Source organism: Platalea leucorodia, assembly GCF_965183815.1.
Source record: "Platalea leucorodia genome assembly, chromosome: 3".
Taxonomy (NCBI): domain Eukaryota; kingdom Metazoa; phylum Chordata; class Aves; order Pelecaniformes; family Threskiornithidae; genus Platalea; species Platalea leucorodia.
This window is the reverse complement of record NC_138825.1, coordinates 72,237,505-72,261,553: the sequence shown is the minus strand read 5'-3', so window position 1 is coordinate 72,261,553 and position 24,049 is coordinate 72,237,505. Positions and strand designations below refer to the sequence as shown.

The 24,049-nt window shown below is 39.5% G+C and overlaps 1 protein-coding gene across 1 annotated transcript in view; it reads right to left on the bottom strand.

The window, feature by feature from the left end:
- The window catches only part of MAN1A1 (mannosidase alpha class 1A member 1), a gene marked incomplete at its 5' end in the record, with an annotated part of 152,515 nt that overhangs the window by 112,988 nt on the left and 15,478 nt on the right, over window positions 1-24,049 (bottom strand). The window contains one exon of the mRNA XM_082305357.1: window positions 906-1,002. Within this exon, the coding sequence (XP_082161483.1) occupies window positions 906-1,002 (97 nt within the window). The remainder of the gene's footprint in view (window positions 1-905; window positions 1,003-24,049) is intronic.

The window sequence follows — 24,049 nt, the reverse complement described above, 5'->3', positions numbered from 1 at the left end:
TCGCTGCTCAGGGATGGGCTGGGCATCAGTCAGCAGGTGATAAGCAATTGGGTTTTACACACCCCCCCATCCCCCCCACCCCCGATTCTCTCCCCCATCCCACTGTGGGCAGGGAGGGTGAGCGAGCAGCTGTGTGGTGCTTAGTTGCCAGCTGGGGTTAAACCACAAGATTCTGCAAAACTGAAGATGATGACAGTTCATATGACTGCTTTCGCACGCTTCCTCAGAATGCCGCTGCTCTTCAGCTGTTATTTATCCAGCCCTATGTCCCACTTGGACACTGGAAAAGTCCTGCATCATTACACTGGATTTCTGCAGTGTGCCTCTCCTACTAGAACGTTTCAGCCCCATGTTTGTTCTACACTGATAACAACTTGAGTGTTATTTAAGCATCTCCTGTGCAACGTTTAGAGATGCAAATAATGATTATATTCATTAAAGAGAAAGCCTTATAAGGGAGCCTGACTGATAGAGATTAATAAGTTTTTCTAAGGAATGGAAATAAATTCCTGAGAACTGTAGACAGCTTCAGCTATCTTCATGACTGTAGAGAGTATCTTTTGTTCCTTGTATTTACCCCCCCCTTATAGTTTTTGTTTCCTCCTTATTGAATACAGTGTCAATGAGTTCCACTTCATAGGAAGAGTTTAAGGCGGGGCAATATTTAATGCAACAAAACTACATCTTTATCATGCAGCACTGACATGTTTCATTTATTCTCATTCAGAAGAGAATCTATAAAAGTCATAGAATGCATCACCTTCATTTACTGTTACTTTTTATACATAAGCAAGAAACACCACACTGCATGACAGAGGGTAGAAAGAACACATTTATCACCTATAAGCTTTTCAGCTGATTTACTGTTTTATGCTAACGTCACTAAAGCACAAAAATACACTCACCAAATAGATTGCTTGAATGTCCTTGCTTAGATATGGGTTTCAGTTCATTTAATCCCCATGCGTAACGCTTATAATTATCCCAGGCATGCTTCATCATCTGTAGGGAAACGAAAGCAGGATTGTAATGTTGATTTAGCAAGAAGCCACAGCAAATACTGAGTTGAGAATATTCTCAATATTAAACATATTTAATTCAATGCTTGATTAAATTCATGTTATATGCATTAGAACTATGAAATACTCAATATAGAATAACAGTAGCACTGTTTTCCAGGTGGCAGTGCGATGGTTACCGTAAGAATTCCATGTCTGTCCAATCCCCCTCTACCGTTATCTGCATGCTCATGATCAAGACACACTCAAAAATAAGTAATTTTGAGGAAGGGAATTTATTGTGTTACATATCAATTCAAATAAGCTTTTAAAGAAGTTTTTTCTCCTAGAGCAGGAACTTTTAAGGTGAAAATTAAGCTCACAGTAGTTTTCAGATTCCGGCAGAGACTTTCTTGCATAAAACTAGCTGGTTCAAACTCAGTGCGGCTAATAACAGAAGGAAGCTAAAGTGGGCGGGCAGAACACCTAGGAGAGGTTTTGAGGTTATTATGATATAATCTATGACTATAAATGCTACTGTATGCATCTGTAGCTACTTTCACATGTCATTTTGCACAAATAGCCGAGAACTTTTACAACTAAACACATCACTACAAAAACGTGTTTTGCATAAAGAGACGCACCACAAATAAATACTGCTTTGGGGAACTGCCTGGGGGAACCCAGCACAGCAGCTCTGCGGTAAGAGCAGAGGACATCCACATCATAAGTTGGGACAGCAGGTTGACTCAAGGACACCTCACACTCTCTACCACCACAATCAGCCAGACCTAGCCCAAACTGTCCTTTTTGGGGGTGGTCCAGGTGCACGGCCAGGAGCCCACCTCTCCCTCCCCAAGCACGCGGCAAAGACAACGCACACAGCTCTGCAGGCCTGGTGAAGAACCACTGCCACTCCAGCAGGTCAACGCCTCCCTTTACCAACCACCACCTTTAACGCCTGCAGAGGAAGAGTACTTCTTTAAGGGCCACCACAAGCAGCCTGACTTTATGTAACAGAAGGAAAGATTTTGCCTCTGCGTTGCCCCTCCTCCCCTCTTCCACAAGGCACAGCAGCGCTGGGAATGCCAGAGGTCATCTTCTAGACAAAAAGTGACAATTTCAGACCTTTTCAAAGATACTGCTTCAGGCTGTCAGCTGAAAACACTGCTCTGCCCTTGCTTTCAGACCTCTTCTTGAGGCCAGATGTGTCAAGGACAATTCTGTTAAATAACAGCTATAATCCTAAATTTAAAAGCAACAGCCTTGGGACTCGCTGATAATAGTAATCCTGCACTTTCTTCCTTTCTCTTTCCTTTGCTCAAATCACATAGAGAAATTATGTCAATTAAAAATCTGCATTAAGCCAGACTATAATAAATGACAACAGATTTTCTAGAGTACTGCTACATTTGTGAGAATAAATGTTTCTTTGCTATTTACAGAAGTACAAATGCGCCTCTATCCTGCAGGAAAATTCAGGGATGTTAATGTACTCTAGAGCCTTTACAGGCCCAGCTTCACAAATGCAAAATTTGGTATCTACATTTAATACATGACCATTTTCAACCAGAGGGTTAGCCTGGTGCGAGATCTCAGCTGAAAGGCAGCGAGCAAGAGGCTGTGTGGAATTGCTCTTTGGCCACGGATGGCACTGATGCTGGATGGCGGTAGCAGTGTCCCTTGCTCAACTTCATTGTGAAATGGCTTAGGAGCTCTCCAAGGACAGGGTATTTTGTCCCAACGCAGAACTGGTAAGAAGCAGCCAAGTGGTAGACTTCATGTCTATGAGGCATTCCCAATCCCTGGCTACAGGGATCAAGATCATATGAAACCAATCATTTGGCCACAGCATATTTTCTAATTTATCAACTGAAGTTTTCCAGTAATTTTGCATATTATACAAGAAACATTTATTCTGCCCTGCCGTCACGTGTCAGACCTGCAAGCTCAGCTTTAGATATTAAAACACAAATTCTCAAAGATTTCAGCAGGCTAAATCCTGCCCTGCACCGAACCTGACATTTGCTATGCTTTGCCAAAGCTTATTTTCTCATAAAATCACATCAGAATCTTTTAATTTGTTTAATCTTAATCTGGGAACACCACACAGAAGGGCTCTTTTTTTATTTTTTTTTTTTTAAATCAAAGTTGTAATTAAGTGGTCTGAATCAAAGTGCCTAAAGATGTGGTATTATAATAAAATTAAAATTGCACAAGCCAGTACTGCCATGGTCCTTCCCTTTCCCCCTCTTTTTTCTCTCCTAGCACACCCGCGATCCTTCTCTTGCATAAAAGATGCAGTGCTCATCTATCCCCACACCAAGTCAGTTCAGGAAACAGAAACTTTTGCAAGTGAAATTTTTTTTTTTGAGGATCATTTTTGTCTTGTCTCATTCCCCAAGTCAGATTGCCAAGAGTATCAGAGTTACCAAGCGGGAAAGGCAGGAACAGCTCCAAACCCAGTTCAGTTCAACCAAAACAGTCACAAAGCGCACAACACTACAAGATGTCCCATAGGTACTCAGTTGCCTTTTGTTTCTCCAACTGATTGACAATTTGATCGCATTGCATTGTAAATGCATGTGTGTGTTCTTAACTTCTGTTAAGAAGAACCACTCTGATTACCTTATTGTTAGTCAACCCCTAGACAGTAAGACAGGAAGCTAACCCACACACTAGACACTACCTTCTAATAATAATAATTATTATTACATGTTAATGAACAACTCTTTTTTTTTGTTTTCCAAAATGTCCTCCCATTTTGCTGAGCCTAACCACTCAGGTACATTTGTCTAACTGCTTCTTCGGAAATTATAATGCGTGAATCCAAAAAGCCAAGCAGACAAAACCAGTAATTTGAAAAAAACCCGAAACCTTAAGAAATACTTCAGTGGGAAAAAAACAACCAGAATCTACTGAGCAAAAGATTTAATTAATCTCTTTTGGCTAATCAAAGTTTTAATTTAAGACTCTTAGAGAAACAGTCTACAAAGTCTAGGTTTAGATAAAAGCACCAGCTTGGTAAGTAAGTTTCCTCCTATGAAAATGCACCTTTAGAACACCATTGCTTTAGACATTTGGAGGTTTATGGACATAACATTGAAAGCAAAATGCAACTCCAAAAGCAGTCAGTGAGCCCTCTAGTGTTTCAAAAGGACAGGAGTTATTCCAACTAGACACAAATGTGAATGGCTATTTAGCAAAAAGTTACTAGGACTCAGCGTTACTGTACTTACTGTGCAAATAGCCTAGAGATATGGTAGACTAAAAAATCCACCTTAATCAACACTACCTGCTGGACAAGTGAGTTTGTGCTTCTAACCTAGCAAGAAGTCTCAATTTCTAGAATTCAATACATCAGAAATACTCTACATGTTTTTCCCCCCGTGGAAATTACAAAACTGTAATAAGTTTCCCTCTAATGAATTTCCTATTTGTTAATAGCTTTATTTTCTACATAAGAATGCGAAAGTTCTAAAATATTGAGTAGCAATTTGCATAGACCCAGCTCACTGATAATTAAGCCTTTGCTTAGGCAAAACTCCTTGCACTGGTAGTTCAGGAATTAATTTTAACAGTTTTTTGGAGAAATCCATCTCTCTTTGCAGTCTTCACCTTTCTGTTTGCATGAGACATCCCCAAATCAGTATCTCCAGATTTTTTTAATTCACAAAGGCCCTTCTGATCACATCTCTGACTAATTGTACAAGTACTGTTGATCACTTGAAATGTCTAAATAAAGATCACAGTTACTGAGAACATCTGTATTTCAGCACATTATGGATCCTGTTAAAAAGAGAAATTCCTAATGATGAAGAGTCTAACAGCTTTTGACCAGATGATTCCAGATACTCTCAAACTAATAAAATTATTTCACCCGAGTGCTTTCAAGTAATTCCTTATTAGTCCTCCAGGATGTCAATAGGCAGAGTTACATGTGCATAGACATATTCCTCAGTCCTTCTAGTTTTACTAAGATATGTTCATTGAACGTCAAACTCTAGAAGAGCCTGACAACTCACTGGGAAGCCCCGTGTCTAGATTAGCAAAGTCCTTTCCCAACAGAGCTCTACCTCAGGTCACTCACAATCAGAAGGGGCAGCTGAAGGCTTGACCAGCTAGCACTGTCTCACTAGTAAGCTGGCTGCTTTTACATCTTCAGAAAAAAATGGGGCACTGATTTTTTCTTAGGAATTCAGAATATGCCAAAATACTACCCCACCTCTGTTGAAGAATAATGAAGTGTGCTATTGTAATTGATATCAGCAAAGTCACTTAAAAGAGAAAGGTGAAGGTCTGACATTATGCATAAAAGAACCTGTGCATTTCTTTAATTCTAAAGGAAGCATTTTGAAATATAATTTTAAAATCCTTCTCAACCCACTGAACATTAAACAAACAAACAAATTAGATTTGTTCTCCAGAAGCAGAAACAAAGACCTTTTCTACAGCTATAATGCTGGCCAACCAAAAGATTATGAAAATGCACTCCCATTTGTTGGTATTTTAGTTAGAGTGCTTTGGAAGATGGCAGTAACACAATGTCTACAGAGGGCACGTAAGCCACATGAAATGTGCAAAATACAGTTCTATTCAAACAGGAGTACCCAAGAGTTCAGGCACAAAATGTTGCCAGAAAACAACAGCGATGCTGAATCAGCACAGTAATAGTGGTATTTAGATGCAAACTAGTGCAGTACCAGGTGGAGTGAAAATAATAAGAACTTAATACGTTTTATTTTTAGCAGTTACATACAAGCTGGGGAGATGTCAGAGGATGTCAGGAAAAGAATTCAAGCACCTTTTAGAACTGGGATATTAAAGGGAAAAATATTTTATTGCATGGACTAGTACCATTCTGACCTTCAACAGAGCCATATAAAGTATGCCAAGACAAGGAAGGAAGGCGGAAGACTAAGGTACTGGAAACCCAAGAAATTAAGAGAGAAGTTAAAAAAACAAAACAAAACAAAAACAAAACTCTGAAGAAAATGTAATAGTTTGCTTGCCTAATCTCTACTAAACTCTCATTGCTAGATTAAATAATCTTCTCTTTCTCAGTTTACACTTAACTTTTTACTCATTTAAGTTATTCCCACCTTTTAAACTTCTCCTTACCAGAACTACATGTTCACTCAGTCTAGTGTCCCTGAATCTTCTTTCCTTTCTGTTCCTGTTTCTTTCACAGTATCAGCAAGGGAAACGAAGGAAGTCCCTAGAATTAGTAAGAAACCTCTATACATGTTCCACTTAAACCTTCCTCCTGTACAAATCAACTTGCATGATTGATGGCTGTACTAGGTCTGGCCGGAATTGACTTAGCATCCGTCACAGCAGCCCATATGGTGTATTGAATTTGTGGCTGAAATAATGTTGATAACACAGCAATGTTTTGGCTATTGCTGAACAGTGCTTGTACAACATCAAGGCTTTCTCTTTTTCCAACTTCTGCCCCTTTCCCACTCCCCCCAACAAGTAGGATGGAGGGGGTGGTCAAGAGGTTGGGAGGGGACACAGCTGGGACACCTGACCCCAGCTGGCCAAAGGGATATTCCTTACCATGTAACATCATGTTCAGCAATAGAAACTGGGGCAGAGGAAGAAAAAGGAGGGGTTTTCCAAGGTGGCTACTGCTCAGGGACTGGGCATCAGTCTGCTTGTGGGAGGTGGTGATTGCTTTTGCATCACTTGTCCCTGCCCTCTCCTTCTTTCACCTAATAAATAGTCTTTATCTCAACCCACCAGTTTTCTCGGTTTCGTTCTTCCTGTTCTCCCCTGCAGCCCATCTGGCGGGCCAAGAGCTGTGTGGGTGCTTGGCTGCCGGCCAGGGTGAACCCACCACAGTGTCACGCATACAGTACCTCCAGTGCAGGAAGTCTGTGACCACAACGGAGCCCCAGCTGGTTTCTGTGCTCTGATGACAATATTACATTAACCATTAGCAAAAACTCAAGCTTTAGAAAGCCTTACTTTCTTACTCTCCATTCCCATTACTGTTACCCAACAACTGAACCTAAATGAGGCTCGGTGAATCAGAATCACAGAAGGGTTGAGGCTGGAAGGGACTCTGGAGGTCATCTTGCCCAACCCCCATTGAAAGACCCATTCTGAACTGTTTCCACAGTCCCCAAGTAGCAGCCAAATTGCAGTACAGCTGAAACACTTCACAATCATTCCAGAAATCTGTTATTAGTAAACAGAACAGTACCTTTGAAGGTACTGTCACCAATCAGAATTTCTCTGTGAAAAACTGTATGATCTCCTTCAACTGATTCACTATCAGTTTTAATAAAATCATGCTGCATATATAAGAGCTCTGTTTAATATGCTCTTACAGAATCCACTGATTATCACAGTGAGTAATTTTGGCAATACACAGTCTGTCTTTTTTGTTTTAGTTATCAAAAGTATTACATTTGTGTTTCATCATCTTCATAATGGTATTTAGTGTCACATTGCTCTTCTAAAGAAATATAAGTTATTAACTGAGTTTATTGATCTTGTCTTGAATAACTTCCATCTTGGAAACATGAAGTAATACGTCAATTTTTCTCTAGATCTCAATACATAAACACTTTTTTCCTAAGATTAGGAAGCACAACTACATTGTGAAATCATTTGGCAATTTCCCTTGTTTCAGAGCATGATCTTTGTTACTTTTGTCATTATTCACTATTATTACTTTGGTGGTACTTCATACCCTTTATTTCATTCTTTTCTTGCAGTTCTGCATATAATTGTAACACATTCCAATGTCTTTTCCATCTGGAAGTGTTTTGATCACTAATAACTGCCTTGAATTGCCTTACAAAAATTAAATTGGATTTTAAAAGTAATTTTTAATTGGTATTTGCAGCTTTTTACCCTGTTCAGACTTGCTCTATAGTGGAAATTTTAGGTAAAGACATAGGGTGTTCTACTGCAGTTACTTCTTCACTAATTAGTTCATAACGTTATATAAGCAGAAACGCAGATATGACTGAGAGTGATTTACACTGTCTACTGTTATGCTAGAGTGCTGACAACATTAATTTTAAGCAACTTTTCATAAAACAAAACCTCAAAGTTAACTTCTTGACTGAAGACCAAGATTCACTAGAAAACTAGATAAAACTGGTTTATATTCAGATCAGGTTTTCTGTAGGTAGAATCGTGTCTAGAGTTTGATTTCAAATGAAAAATTAGCAATTACAGTCAACAGAATTTTATTCTAAGCTCTTAATTTTTAGTTATTATTTCTTATTCCAGAAACAAAGCCGTAAAAAAGAAAATCTCAAATATCCGAAGAAGGTTCATCTCATTGGATACTGTTTACTTTTTTTCCTTGAATCTGACAGAAGAAGATACAAATGACAACATACTCCCTTCCTCTACTGGTAACAGAAATTTGTTTTTCTCCTTCAAGACACGTAAAATAAATCCTGTCACTATGATCCTTCATATATATATATATAACCACTTCTTATCTGTCAGCAGGAAGATTATTGCAAATCAGGAGCTTGACAGATTTCTGGTGTTTATAACCTCATTTCCTAATGGCATCATCTTGAGTTAAAAGCCAGCTACACACTGTCAATGTTTGTTTAACAGTCACTGCCAAAGTGTCACCGTTTCTAATTTAGCAGGTGGATGACAACCATGCTCCGAAGCACACACACAGGCTGGAGGAGTTCCTGCTTCCTGACGGGACTTCCACTTAGCCAAGTAAACCCCCAGTGGAGACCTTTGCATTTGTTAATGGGCCAGTAACAAGAATTCCCAGTTGCTGTTTTCCACTAAGCAGCAGCTAGAGATTTTGGGAGCATTTAGGCACTTGCTGTTTAGCTCACGGCTTCGTTTTGCATTGTGATAGGAATGAAGAACTTTTAACAACTCAGAAGTTCGTCCAAGAGTGCTACCCACAGCGTAGGGCATTGCTGCAAACCGAGTGGGGGAAATACCGACAACTCGTAAAATGACACTAGAGCTAAGATAGCCAAACTAATTTACAGGATTCTCCATTCATATTAAACATGCACATCATACCATCAAATATTTTACATGGTTCTGTGTTTAATGCTCTGTATTAAAGTAATATGCGAGCAAACTCCTGCTACTCTTCAGCATTTCAAGATCCTACAAATAATTCATTTCTTGCCCACAAAAACAAATTAAAATAAAAAAATCCAATATCTGCATATAAAAAAGGAACCAAGACGGAAGATAAAAACAGAAAGGACTATTCTGAGGATTAATTCATCATTTGTATTGCAAAGCACTGCAAAATCCTCAATGGAAAGCCTGACAGAAATGCTAAGTATTATTCCCACATGTGTTATGTTAAGTTACAGATAAGCTTCTATTCTTATACTTTCTACTCCTCACAGTAGCTTGTAAGCCTCTTTAGTAGTGTATTAAACTATCCAACTAATATTCATCATATGCTCTTCTGGGCACCATTTGTTAACCAGGGACAGACGTTGCACAGTGCTTCATTCGGTAACACATTTTAAAAGGAATAAATTATCCTATTAATTCTGTAACAAGAATTCTAATTAAAAGGTAACTAAAGAGAACAGGAAATTTGCAGGTAGGGTATTTTCTACACTTATTCTACTACTGTATATTTTATTTAACGCACAAGCACACAGGACTATTTCATGTAAGCAATAATTAATAAGAACAGCAGTCCTGATGCTTTGATATGTCTGCACCAAAAAAAGAGTTCATTTGAAAATGATTGTATGACATACCAAACTACTCAATGATAACAAGCTACGTTTTAGTCATTTGTCAGGCATAGCTCTCTTTGCTGAACAGTAAAGTACTTCTAAAGTTATGAATTTACTGAAAAGCTGGAGATACCAGAATGCTTTACAGTTAGTTTCTGAGAGTCGGGCCATAGTGCTTTAACTATTGCACAGTTCATTTTAGTAGAAGTCACAGGGTGATAAGGCAGAGAAACTTGAAGGAAGACCACAGTTCACCTCCGTACTCCAAATACTGTATCATTCAGTACAAGCTGATATATACGGCCTGCTTCTTACCTGGCCATCCCAACACCACAGCTATAAGAAAAACAAACTATTTGGTGCAGCACAGAAGCATCCTAGCTGAGACACTTTCCTTGCCTAAACAAAAACTAGGAAGGCAAAACCAATCTACAACCCTTCCCACAAACATACTGTCCTTGCACTTTCTGAAGCCGAAGGTCTGGCTAATTTCAGCCAAATGAAATTATCAATTTCAGGGAAAGAAAAAAAAGTGTGCTTCAAAAATCTTGCCCATATAGTTACCCAAATCTAACATAACAGCACTCATCCTACCTTGAGCCATCCAAAGCAGATCAGTTTTAGCTCAGTTTTAGATTCATTCGTTCAACTTCAGCTGTCTTTTGCCCAACATATAGAAAGCAAAATAGATATGCAAGAAATCACTATTTCCTTTTAAAACTGAGGAGGCATTGGATCATATATTTGTTTCTCCCCCCAGGTAAGCTAGGATTTGAGTATATTCTGTAGGCATTCTAAGAGTTTTTCCTGAAAACATCTGCCTTGAAAGCATCAATTAAGATGCTGTCGAACTGCTTTGGCCTCCAACTCTTCAGTTACTAGTGGAGGAGCCAACAACACATTTTCAGTAACTACACCAGTGGAAAGAGAAAAGAAAATATAGCATTGAAGTGTAGCATTACAAAATTGACCAGAGATGACATTAATGTTGAAGATGCTCTATTTTCAACTTGTTTCAGTTGCCATTTACGTCTGTATACATACACAAGATGGAAATATTAAATGAACTATCCAAGTCATGCAGAGCAGTCTAAAGAATGAGCCATACAACCCCTATCTTACAACGTAGCAACTGTTACCAAGATGTGCATTTCAGAAAAAAAATTGAAGCCTACAGCTTGTCACTCAAGACCACTGTATTTCTCCAAAGCTAAGTCCTCTTTAAACACTTAACAAAAAAGTCAGATGGACTCTGTGACAGATAGACTGAAAAATTATTTCCTTATTACTAGCGTAAGAGGTAGATGATGTTTCTTCAGACAATCCATGATTTCAGCAGTTTGGATTTTTTTTTTTTTTTAACATCTGTGATAGACAAACCAGTCATGCTCCAATGTTTTATTTTTGAAGGAGAGTCACTGATGGCTAGCTTTTAAAGAATCAAATCACACAAATGTTTTGTGTTAGTGAAACATCCATTAAGAAAGAAACATATCACATCATAACGTAATGTGCAAGAACTCAAGTCATTGTTCATTGCTGGCGATAACCAGAAAGAAAGCTGAAGCATCTTCACTTAAAGCAGAAAGGCATTGCAGAGTTGTATAAAAAACTAATTTATTTCTTTGATCTTATGCAGAATTAGTAGCAGCCTCTGAAGTTCATGCATAATTTGACTAATGTCATAAGAGGGAAAGAAAAAAGAAAGCAATTTGTGGAAATACTACTCTTATAAAGAATAGTGGTATACGTAGACTCATCCCACTCAGTGTCAATTTTTTTTTCCTGGTCTACTTATGACTTGCTACAGTTTCCAAGAACTCCCAAGCTGAACAGTGTGAACAGCTAGGCTCCCGTAACTGCATGATACAATCATGCTTTTGTTCTCTATTTTTTCCTACTGTTCTTTAAACAGTTACTTGATAAGGTTTGCTTCTAATTAGATTATAAATTATTCATGGCACAGACTGTATCTCCTACTTGGTCGTTAGGTCCCTGGCACTACAGAGCAGTGCTGCTACAGAAGCTCCCAATCTTGGCAGGGGTAATGCAAATAAAAAATAAGCACAGTCCTATGCAGTACAACACACCCAGATGAAGTGATTTTAACATCAAGGTGATTCAAGTTGCTGCTTCAGAGCACGATTAAAAACCACAAAAAAGAAGTAAGGTGGATTTAAAGAACCTGCTTATTTTTCTTTCCCACATTTTGAACTCACAATCTCCCCTCCCATGCTTCAAGTTTTACTCTGCCGCTAAAGTCAGTAAGTAACAATCTTTTGTCCACCCCATTATATGGAAAGCACCGGTATATCCAGGTCTATCCAGGATGTCTTTCACAAGAAAAACTAAATGGGAACAACAACAACCCACCAGAAGCTTCTCCCCCTTGCAGAATGAGTCTACATTCATCCCCCAATCCTGCTGTCCTCTCAGAGCACATGTCAGAAACTGCGAGGGACAAGAGAGTATCCTTGCTGGTAAGAAGTTTTAGGTGTGAGGAACGCCAGACTGGCACTGAAAGGCAAAATTTCAGATGTATTTTCTAAGTGCAATTTTTCTTTAATTGTATTTTCTTGTATTTAATTGCATTCTTTTGAAGCAATTATTTTTAATTTTTTTTTCCTAGTAGTTTTTTTCTTAAGGAAAAATTAAACACTGAGCCATGCATTATTAGTAGATTTGGGACTACCACCAACCTAGTTAAGTAGCTAATAACAATAAGTAAAAAACACAAACCAGTTATAAAAACTATCAGATATCAGTTAATGAGAAACTTACTAAGCTTGATGTTGTCACTGAATTCACATAGCGTAGAGCACTTTGAGCTTTCCAAAATACTGGGTACTGGCAATAAATACTCTCCCCATCCTCAGGGCATCAGCTTTTGACAAAAGGCCAGACCAGACCATACAAAATCCTTATCCATGTGCCACTAACTGTCAGCTGTAAGTATTTTTCTCCTTTTTTCCTGCCCCAAATGAGTTCCATCTTTCCACTCCTCTCCCCAGCATCCAGTTAAAAAAGCTGAAGTACGCCACTGCTAAAGCTCATTACTGTAGCCATGGTGAAACTGTACTTTCAGAAGTCAGAAAGCCTGTTCACTGAAAAGTATTTACATAGATTAATCTGATACACAGTTGCTGCGTGGGTCAAGGGCTAAGTCTACATCATTACTACTACCCTCAGAGAAGTATCTTCAGCCTAATAGCCTGAAATTAGAGCAAAAGGATTGGACTGTTTCCTAACGTTTGAAAACCGGCTACACAGAGGTCAAAAGCAGATACTAATTTATTACCTCCCCCCCCCCCTTAACATCTTTATCAGTGACCTGGAGGATGTGATGCAGTGTACCGTTATCAAGTTTGCAGATGACACCAAGTTGGGGTGGAGAAGGGAAATCCTATCTGGGAGTCAGGGCTGCCATTCACAGAGGCCAAGACAGGCTAGAGGAACAGGACAATGGGAACTTCATGAAATTCAGCGGGGACAAACGCAGAGTCCATAACCCCTGGCAATGGTACAAGCTGGGGAGGAGCTCTGCGGGGAAGGCGCTGGGACTCTGGTGTGCAGGGAGTTGTGCACATGCCAGCAGCGCTCTGGCAGCAGGACCACGGCCCATCCATCAAGGGATGGGATTATCCCCCTGTTCTCAGTGCTCAGGAGACCACATCTAGATACTGCATTCAGTTCTGGGCCTCCCAGTACAGGAAAGATATCAACAAACTGGTGCAAGTCCAGCGGGGGAGCCCAAGCTGATCATGTCCGGAGCAGTTGCCCCGTGAGGAGAGGCTGAGGGATGGGGCTGGGTCAGTGTCAGCCTGGGGAGAGATGGCTCCAGGGGGGCTGGCAGCAGCCCCCTGTAACTGCAGGGGGGTCGTCAAGAAGAGGGAGCCACAGAGACAAAGGGCATTGGGTGAACCAAGCAAGAGAGGTTCAGATGGGACCTGAGAAAAGGCTTTTCCCCAGAGGCCAGCAGGGCAGAGGCGCAGGCTGCCCAGGGAGGCTGTGCTGGCTCCATCCGGGAGGTTTCCAGCCCCAAGGGGGCACAGCCCTGAGCAGCCCGGTTTGACCTCAGCGCTGAGCCTGCTGCGGCAGGGATGGACCAGGGACCTCCTTGGACCTCCAGGCTGAGCTATCCTGCGATCCCATTAAATTCAGTGTGGATTGCACACATTTACCTAAATTTTACAGAGCAAGTAAATTGACCTGCTTCTCCCCATCGACAACAAGCACACAACTCAAATTCCAGCCCAAGACTGTGGCTGTTTAAAATATTCCAGATGAGAATTATGAGTTGTTAAAGGTTTTTCCCAGCCTTCAGAAACATTTCAAGGTATTTTCTGTATTGAATAAACTACTTCAGCTATGCAAAACACTGCCAGCTCATTTCTGACAGGAAGTTAAGAGCTATCTAGTTATTGCCTTAGTACAGAAAGATTCAAGAAGAACAATTAAGATAATCAGACCTTGGCAAAACATGATGAAGATCCAGTGTCATGTATGAATTCATGATTTCTGCCCATTTCACATTTACATCTACTTATCTTAGTCAGGATTGATCAAACAGCTTACCCAGGGCCGCATTTGATTTCAGAAGAAAATTATTTGAAGAAAGATTTATTTCTGCAGCCCTCAAACTATCTCCAGGAGACACGGGCTGTATTGTAGCAAATTTTCTGAGGTGAAAATTTCTTGTTGTAAATTAGTTATCACTCTCTGTGTGAACAGTGAAAGAACCACCACAACAGAAAACACGTATCAGTTATTTTCCTTTAGCAGTTTTATGCGAGCATTCAACATTGACATTGTAAACCTAAACATCACCATTCTTTGTGTGGCATTTGTTCTCCTCTTGAAACATTTCTTTGATTACCTGGCCTGGTAATCAGTGCTGGTGAAGTTCCCAAAATACATGACACTCAGACCTTACACATTTGCTTAACTCCACTACCATAGTATATGCATGTTACAGAACAGTGACCAGATTTGTAAATTAGCTTTCCAGTTTAGATAAATGTATCTGCAAAAAAGTAATAAGACACTTGCCCTCATGCCCAACAGATGAAATGTACCTACTGGTATCTATAATTTCCTTCATTCAAGCTGGAGTTAAGGGTGACAGCTTGGAAATGATACCTTTATACTGAAAAGTATACATATGCAGTGAATCTTTTTATGGAAAGATATAATTTTAAAAGAACCTTAAAAATCTACATAAATCTGCTTTTATGTACTAGAAGTAATTTAACCCTTAGGTAGCATCTCTTTCAGTGCTATACATAGCATATTAACACTTTACACAATATTTTTCTTATATATCCAAATGTTCTTCAGCAAGAAGCCTTTATAAATGAGTCAGAAAATTATAGTACTGTTAATATTTCATCAGTTCTACACGGATTTGAGAAGAACTGTCACAGTCTTATGGAGAATGTCTGTGCTCCTGCTTTCATGACAGGCAGAAGAAATCAGATGCTCAGTTGTACAAGGAAACAAATGGAAAACCAGAAAACTGATATGCAATTAAGACAGCCAAGATGAATACTAGTGGTCTGTTCCAATCACCTCCTAGCAGTAGAGGATACTGAAGAAATAGATAGAATTAAATTAAGAGGCATGGAGATATTTTCCTCAATGGAAAGGCTGAAAAATTAGCTCTACTTATTTGTAAATGGATGAAAAGAGAACAAGATAAAAGTAAAGGCATACAGAAAGTAAGGGCTCCTCCTGAACATCTTTGTACAAGAAAAAGGAGAAAATGAAACACACAAAGGTTATGTTTGTTATGGAAAAGGTAAACACTCAGGAAGCATTGCCAGAAGACACAGACAGTGATAACTTCATGGCATACTGAAGGATTTGAGAGCGGATGGTCATAGTTGCCCAAATTTCATACTGCATTTGCTAAGCTGTTAACAAAACGTGCTTCAAATGACTTATAGCTTTCAGAGCACAAAGGAAGCATAATTCCAGTTTGTGCTATCTGTAACACAGCTAATGGTGTGATGACTTTCATGCAGTGTAGTGTTATTAGGAGGCGACATCTTCCACCCCACCCACCCAGTAGAGACTTATTCCCACAACGGGTAAAAAAATCTAGCTTTGCACTGCCATCTAAACTTACCAGTTTCTCAGTGTACATGGTGCCTCACACAAATACATAAGTTATCATGAAAAAAATATAGAGGATGGGCTGCTCCTCCATAATACAATGCAGTCAAGCAACTACCTGGAATTTCTGTCCCTTCCTAAGCAGGAACGGGGAAGCCAGCTATAGAGTTAACAGACCTGCAAGCTTGGAGAAAGGAAAGACTGCGGATAGGACTTGTTTTCCAGCGCACACTACTCCTTTCTTTTAATTCTCTTGCTTTTTTTCAGGCAGGTATGTAAAACCACTCAAGTTTCACAGATCAGCTCTGTTGATTCCACACTTTATTTGAAGTTCCCCAAAGGAGATCAATCAAGGTATTTATTGTACTTAAAACTACAATATAGAAGAGACAAAGTCTTTGCTCTCCCTCAAACTGTTTTGGATAGTTCAGCCTAAACTATCCAAAATAATCTAGGGAGTTTGCTGCAGCTGTTTCTAAGAAACACTTTAAAGATAAGCCCAATTATGTGGCAAAAGTGAAAACAAAACATCCAAATTGTTGTAATAATTTCCAAAAAAATAATACCTATGTCAAGTCACTGAGCTACAAAGTGTCTGGTAGAGTAGAGCTGGTGGAGAAGTTCCCTATTGAAAATCCAGCTGTCCATGTTTAAAAACCAGCTCCCCCTTGCCCCACCAAAAACAAACAAACAAAAAACGAAAAACCCCAAACCACATCAACTTCACTTGCTGTGGACAGAAAGCCAAATTTGACAAGTCCCTCCCAGGCAGGCTGACGGGTGAGGAGCAGAGGAGGCAGGGACTGAGCTTCCCCAGCAGCCTGCTTGACAGGTCCTGTCAATTTTCATTTCTAGTTTACTGGCTGCCCATGAGCAAATTTTGTAAATTCTGAAAATTCTGGGTTTGGGTGGAACATTTTTGGAAAATAAATAAATAGTTCTTTTGTCTCATATTTCTTCCCTAAATCTCCAGTGTTTCCCCAAGAAACGTTCTCTATCCAGCTCTGGGCTTGATCCCTTTTCCAAGTCTACCCTTTTCCAGTTACCAAGTCCCCTAATCTCCAATACAAACAGCTGTGGTTATCCTGATACAAAGACTTTAGCCACATCTATAGTTACGTAAACACTGAGGTATATGTAAACTCTATTATCCTTCAGTCTTTTCTGGGGCACAGACACAAGGAATTACAGACTACAAGCCTTCTTGTACATCAGGGTAGCGTGCAAATGGCACGCCCAGGCTTGCGGTGCCTCTAACAAGATAACACCACCACCATGTGCGAGATGCTACAGATAACAGAGGAGGAGCAGCGTATATGGTATATGCAGATGGCTCACCCTGTCCTGTGGCACCACTAACAAGACAGCAACACGAGAAAGGGCAAGCAGGCACTAGAGATAACAGAAGGGGAGTGCTAGCTTAACAGAATTTACCAGTCAACAGAACGGAGGCCAGTGGGGAAAGGGAAACAGGGCTGAGATGTTTAATTGGGAAGCGATGAGGATGGTAAATGGAAAGGGAAAAATGGAAGAAGAGAATACAAGGGGAAACAAAACAGGTGTTTGAGGGCACATTATCAACACATCTTGGAACAGGACAATAAATCTGTTGATGCTCTGGCCATACCTGCATCTGACTTATGCAGTGAGGGGGAACATGGGTGCTCTCCCTCCTGCCAGTGAGGGAATAGCTAGAAGCGACCTCCTGATGTCCCAGCAAGGTACAGGACGGAACAGACCTTTCCCCATGTTTGTAACTCATTAACTGAGCATTTGGGTAATACTAATGTAATTCTATTTAAGACAGGTAGGAATTCTGTTTGTGCCATTCTGAAATAACTCCAGCATCTATCTTCAGGGCCTTTTTTTGGTTGTTGTTCCTCTCTCAAAAATAGATTTCTCTCAGTACAAGCCAGGCAACAACCATTTCAGTTCTCGAAGATCCCCAACACAAAAAAATGACTGCTAGATGAGTCTAAAAGGTGTATCTACTACAGCCTCCTATCCCTAACAAAAGTTTAGGGACAGGACAAGCAAACAGAAATACTTCCTATGAGTAACAGAAGTGTTCAGAGCTTGAGAGTCGGGGACTTTCAGAGCCAGATGTGATGCTTGTATGATTAATAATCCCCACTAGAGTTTTCTTTCATGAAATTACTCAACTGTTTTCTGAACTTGTCTAAATTTTTTGATACTCACAACATCCTGCAGAAAGGGCTCTACAGCTCCACAACATAATTTGTAAAGAACAGGTTTGTTCTGATTTTTGTCACCTAGTAGTTTCATTTGATGTGCCCTATATTCGACAAACAGGAATATTTCTCAGAATAGGCTTAAATAACACCACTAAATACACCATAAAAATCGATGTCTTATTATTACCTCTTTCTCCCAGTTTCAGTGTTTTCCTGAAAAACACTGAATCTATTTAATCTTACAATTTTGAAATAAAGTATGCTTTTATTATGTATTTTGGTAAAGATTGTTGTAGTGGAGAATACACTGACTGTCAGAGATGTGTAACTTAGCTTCCTTCTAATTATCTACTATTTGTGTATTAGAAGGAGCTAAAGTGCTTTAAGTCTGCCTTAGTTCCTGCATTCTAAAATGGGGAAGCAGTTCTGATCTTCTCTGAAATGCTTAATAAGATCCATTCATAAAAACCTTACGTAAAATAGCCATGTGTTATCATAGCATCCAGTTTCTACACCATGTTCATAAGCAGCACCCTTTTACCCATACTGACATGCAGGTTACCTGCCTACGATCTCACTGTCTCCATACACTTACTGATTTCAGAATCAAATTACAGAAATCCAGAGCTTTTAATCTTTAAGGATTCAAATATAACATTTAGCATGTTAAACTAACAGGCCTTAGAGATGACAGTTTAGGACAACAGAGGTTTCGGTCCTTCTACAGGTATTTCATTTCTCCAGAACTACGCAAAGCTCCCTTTTTGAGCACAAAAGTCAAACATACAAGCTATTTAGACAGCTTCTTACAGTCTTCTCAAAATTGCAATACGTTTCATTCCTAGAACTTGTTCCTTCATAGCGTCTCCCTTCAAAAATGAAAGGAGAAGAAACAGTTGTTATTCTAATACTACATTTTCACAAAAATGTGAAAAGTTTCACTCTGACATCAAAGAATTTGAGAGAGACATTTCATTTCTTCCAAATGCTCCCCTGCTGCTGTGCTTGAGACTAACACAGAAAAGCCACATCGGTTTCTCATTCCAACGTTTCCATCCTGTAATGACCACTTGAAAAGAAAACCATCACAAAAAGACCTCCTGACACATCCCTAAGTCTGTCTTGCCTGCCCACTTTCACAAAATGCTGAATTATATTTTCCACATGCACAGGAGACAATTGACCACACATAGAGAGCTCATCTGCACATCACAACTTGGATCCGTAACAGGATTTTTTTTGTTTGTTTCTTTGTTTGTTTTGAAACCAGGACACTTTAGAAGGTCCTGGCATCACTTGTTTACAGTAGAACACAAAGTATCCTGGTTGTTTCCTGTTAATCATAAAAAGCAAGCCCCATCACCCTCTGCATCCAGTGGTTCAGGTCTGACAAGCACATGGAATATTTCAGGACTCTCTTTGTTTGACTGTCAAGGCTTACAAGGGCAACCTGGAGACCTCTGTTCCAGCATATCCAAGTTCATTTTAACAATTCTTTTCTGATTTGGAGCATGTTCTTAGGAGCTACTTCAGAATACCTTAAAATACCGCATTGCTCTTAATTTTTAGCAATGCAGTATTACGAGGACATATCTATATATACACCATTTGGGAGAAGTAAAAGGAAGTATTTTTCTTTAAAAAGTATGGTATTAATTTAGAACCCAAGCAACCTACAGTCCACTATGGACAGACAGCAGGAGACTTAATTCAAGAGTTCACTGACTTTCACTTCTGCCTTTTTCACACACTTATCTGATAAATGTTTCATGAAATAGCAAACCTGTATGTATTTGAAATATAAGCTGAGGGCTAGGACAATGAAAAGTGTGTCAAAATTCAAATTTGACTCCTCTATACAATTAAGGTGCTAGTGTCTAAATGGGAAGTGGAATTTGTTCTAACAAGTACATTACCATTTAAAATAGCAGTCAAAACACAGGATGCTGCATGTCCAGGAGATTCAGACTTGACAGAATTAGCTTGTCACTTAAATAAAAAGCTACTGGTCTAAGGCGTCATTTAAAGCAAAAAATATCAGTTCTGTGAGATCCGTTAAGTAAAAGTTAAATCTATTGCTAAAGGTGGAAACTTTTCATTAAGTTATGGGTGAGCAGTATACCTAAGGTGGGAAGATACGCTTTGTATCTACAACAGAACTCCATACCTGGAAACTCAACACTGTGCCCCACACTAGTGTACTACCACTGATTTTGCTGCCACAGTAACAGCTTTTAACAGTAATAGCTAGCGCCCCAAAAGATTTACATATAGTTACAATCAGGCGAGGTTAAGCCTATTTACAAACTTTTAGCTGGCATGGTTAACTGAGAGTTAAAAATTTACCTGCGCTAGATAAGGAAGGCAATGAAGTGCTGATGTGGATATTGAAGGGGAAATCTTATTGTCCCACGTCTGTCATAAAAACAAAGAAGCCAACTCTATCACTGCCTTACCCTGCTGAACAGAAGAGACTAATTTCCTTGCATTCTGCTTGTACCCATTAATAGCCTATATTCTTTTAAGCCTGTCATTTCTTTGAGGAGAGATCAGCTTTGAGTCTAGTCCTTTTACATGTACTAGCATAGTAGCTTTGACAAAAGCTACTAGGCAATGTGTTCATGTGCTACTGACTCTGAAATAGGTCACTAACCATTGCTCCAGCTAAATCAAAGCAGACCCCTCCAGAAGTGTCACACCAGTCAGAGCCCACAGCTGAAGTGCTGAAGCCTGGAGCTTTTCACGTCCCAACCAAGAGCAGCGAGACGTGGCAGGAAAGCCTTTTGGCTGTGCAATACAGGCTTTGCTCTGGTGTGCGGTGCTAATGGAGCTCGTCTCGTATCAGGGCCTCTGACCAATGACTGAAAGCCAGAGGGTACTCCTGTTGCTGGTCCCACAAACACATCAGTGTAATTAAAATATGCAGCAGCTCAGACTTTCAGTTTCTCTAGTTGACTCCATGCCTATCCCATATATGATGCTACTGCTACTTGCTAATAGGTAATAACCAGAAGCCACAGCAAGAAACTATCAAGTTTAAATATTGAGCAAGTATTTTACATTTTTTGAGGAAGTTTTAAAGTCAGCATCAAATGTACATACCTCCTTCTAAAAGTCAATAATGCCTGCTGGCGCAAACTAGTGCTGTAATCAGACTGCAAACTGAACCCAAGGGGGTGTCAAGCAGAACAGAAAAAGAAGGGTCTGCAAGAGAGGCAACACGTCAGAAATACATCTGCATTTGAAGTTTCCTGACAGTATTAAATAAACTCAAATTAAAAAACTACAGTCATCCAAAACACATACCCTGAAAAACTTGTTTAATATTTGCAGTCTGGTGTTTTTTTCATTGATTTTAAGAGAAGTTGCTTACTGCTTTCATCCTCTAGAAGAAAACGGCCGTTGCTGTGGAGTAGCATTTGCCTTGTTTGAAACTGACAGATATGGCCATAAAAAAAGGAGCACTCATCCACTGCAATGCCCCAATTCTTATCTGTTTCCTCTCTCAATATTGAAGAAGGTATATTAGAATGCTTTAAGAAAGCATTGGGAAAAAACAGTTTCATGCTATCATGTCACAGGTATCCTTAAAAGGTAGATAGTGGGAGAGTTTAATCCCTTGCCCCAACTGGAGGGATCTGCTGGTGATCCCATATGTCTACATTAGAATTCTTCTTAGGAGCAAACTACTATAATCAATTTGTTCATGCAAGGCATGTTTTTACAGATCACTCCAAGAGCACTATAGTTTTGGTTAGTTTGGCTTTTGTCCAAGTTATAAAGCAAGTAAAGGAATATCATTCATCATATGACCAAAGCTTCAAGAAAAAGTACATATAGTCCACAATCTGCACTCATTTCCAGATGCATTTGGCCCCTGCAGTCCAAAAGGCTTGGCACCAAGCGCACACAATTCTCTGCTACAATCAACACTAGCACGTGCACTCTGCCTTCAGGGAAGAGGAATTTTTCAGTGGCAAGGTGTCTGCCAAAAAAACACTGGGTTTTTGGCGAATTTGCCTCCAGCTCTGCTCTGGCAGAGCCAAGGTTAGATTCTTAAGTGTACTGCCAAAGCCCAAGGGAGAAAAAAGGAACATAGGTTTGTGCTGATTTTCGGGAACTGGTTGACTGTACAGATGTTAAAAGCTTATGAAGACATAAAAATTATTTGTTTTTCCTCACAATACACAGTTTCAATATTTGCCTGTAGAAACAGAATTAAATAGGTTTAGGGATAGATGCTGAAAGAAATGAAAATTCTGCTAGAAAAAACCAAAATATTTCTAAATTCACCCAGAGGTCTTAGTGAGGTCATAGATCCTTCAGTAACACTAACCGTATCACAAAAGCTGGAGAGCATGAATGAAACCGAGTGATGTCCCAAAGTTAGAAGGATTAACTATGTGGATTAACTGTACAAATTAATTGTTATCAAATTCCTTGTTATCAAATTCCTTGTGTAAAAAGATGATTGAGAACAGCTGATTAGGATTTTCAGTAAGCTATAAAATAGTGAATAAAATTTATTTTTAAATACATTGAGACTTGCAAGCAAATACTGTTCTTACCCAAGGAGGTCTATATTTAATTTAATTATTTATTTTAATTCCTCCCTTTTTACAAGGAGTCACATGGTGAGGACAAGGGGGAACGGGTACAAGTTACTCCCAGGGAGATTCCAACTGGACACGAGAGGTAAATTTTTCACAATGAGGACAGTCAATCATTGGAATAATCTCCCCAGGGAAGTGGTTGACTCCACTACGCTGAACATGTTTAAGACTCAGCTGGACATGGTGCTGGGCCATCTCATCTAGATTGTGCTCTTGCCTAGAAAGGTTGGACCAGATGATCCTTGACGTCCCTTCCAACCCAGTATTCTATGATTCTATGATAATTAGTAGTAGCACTTCTGAAGATCAAAAATGTTATTTTTCCCCAGCAGTCCAAAAGGCAAAAGGTAAAAAATATTAACAAAAAAACCCATTTAATCAAACTTCATAAAGTCATTAGTACACCTTCATATACAGCTACACAGTATGTTTCAAGAACTACCTTTCATCGTCCGAGCTGTCAAACACTTCCTCCCTACTCACCAGCCAAAACAAGGGCCTTGCCCAGGTTTCAGTCTCACACACAAGCCATAATGGCTGTGAAACATTCACATTAACTACAGTAAGAGCAAATGCAGATATAAAAATGCCCCACAACCCTATCTTTACCATGTTTAAAAAGATGGTAAGAATTATAGTTTGGCTCTACTTCTTTGGCAATAATTCTACATATTAAGGTATGAGCTTTTTCTTTGGTCTTTTTTCGTTAACCCACATACATACACATACACAAAGCTTCCTTCACTTCACTCCAAACACTCTTTTATACACTAGTTTCTTTAGTAAAATGTGGCGCATCTGTGATGTTCCCAGTTATTAGTTTTCAAATGAAAGACGAGCAACTTTTCCTTCACATACTTTCATCGTTCCTTATCCCATCAGAAAACCCACAAAAAGTTTCTCTTCTTCTATATAACATCTTTGCGGAATTCAGTCAAGTCCTTAACTATTTTAAGGAAAAGACAGAAGTTGAAATTTGAGTGGGGTTTTTTCCTGGGTGGGGGCTGGTGGTGGTAGAAAAAATAACATGTAACAAATTCCCAGTTGTTTTGATTACAGCACATACAATGCCACCCAGGATGTTTCCTATAGACAGCATATCTGAAACTGGATATTAAAGCACAGCAGGAATATCCAAGAGAAATTATGAGTAAGTTATTTTCTCTCTGATTATAGCACATTCACAGCTTGTTTTACAGCCTGCAGAAGTTCCCCACATAACAGAGGACTAACAGCAACATCAAGTCACCAAGTACAAGAGAATCATTATTGGTGAAGCTGCAGTAAAACCAGCCACAAAGTTCTTAGGGAAATGTTTCTCCATGTGGACATAAGGTAGGGCTGGTAAAACAAGACACTAGGTGTGTTTGACATTGAGGTAATAGATCACATCTCCGTTTATTTGCACTGCAGTG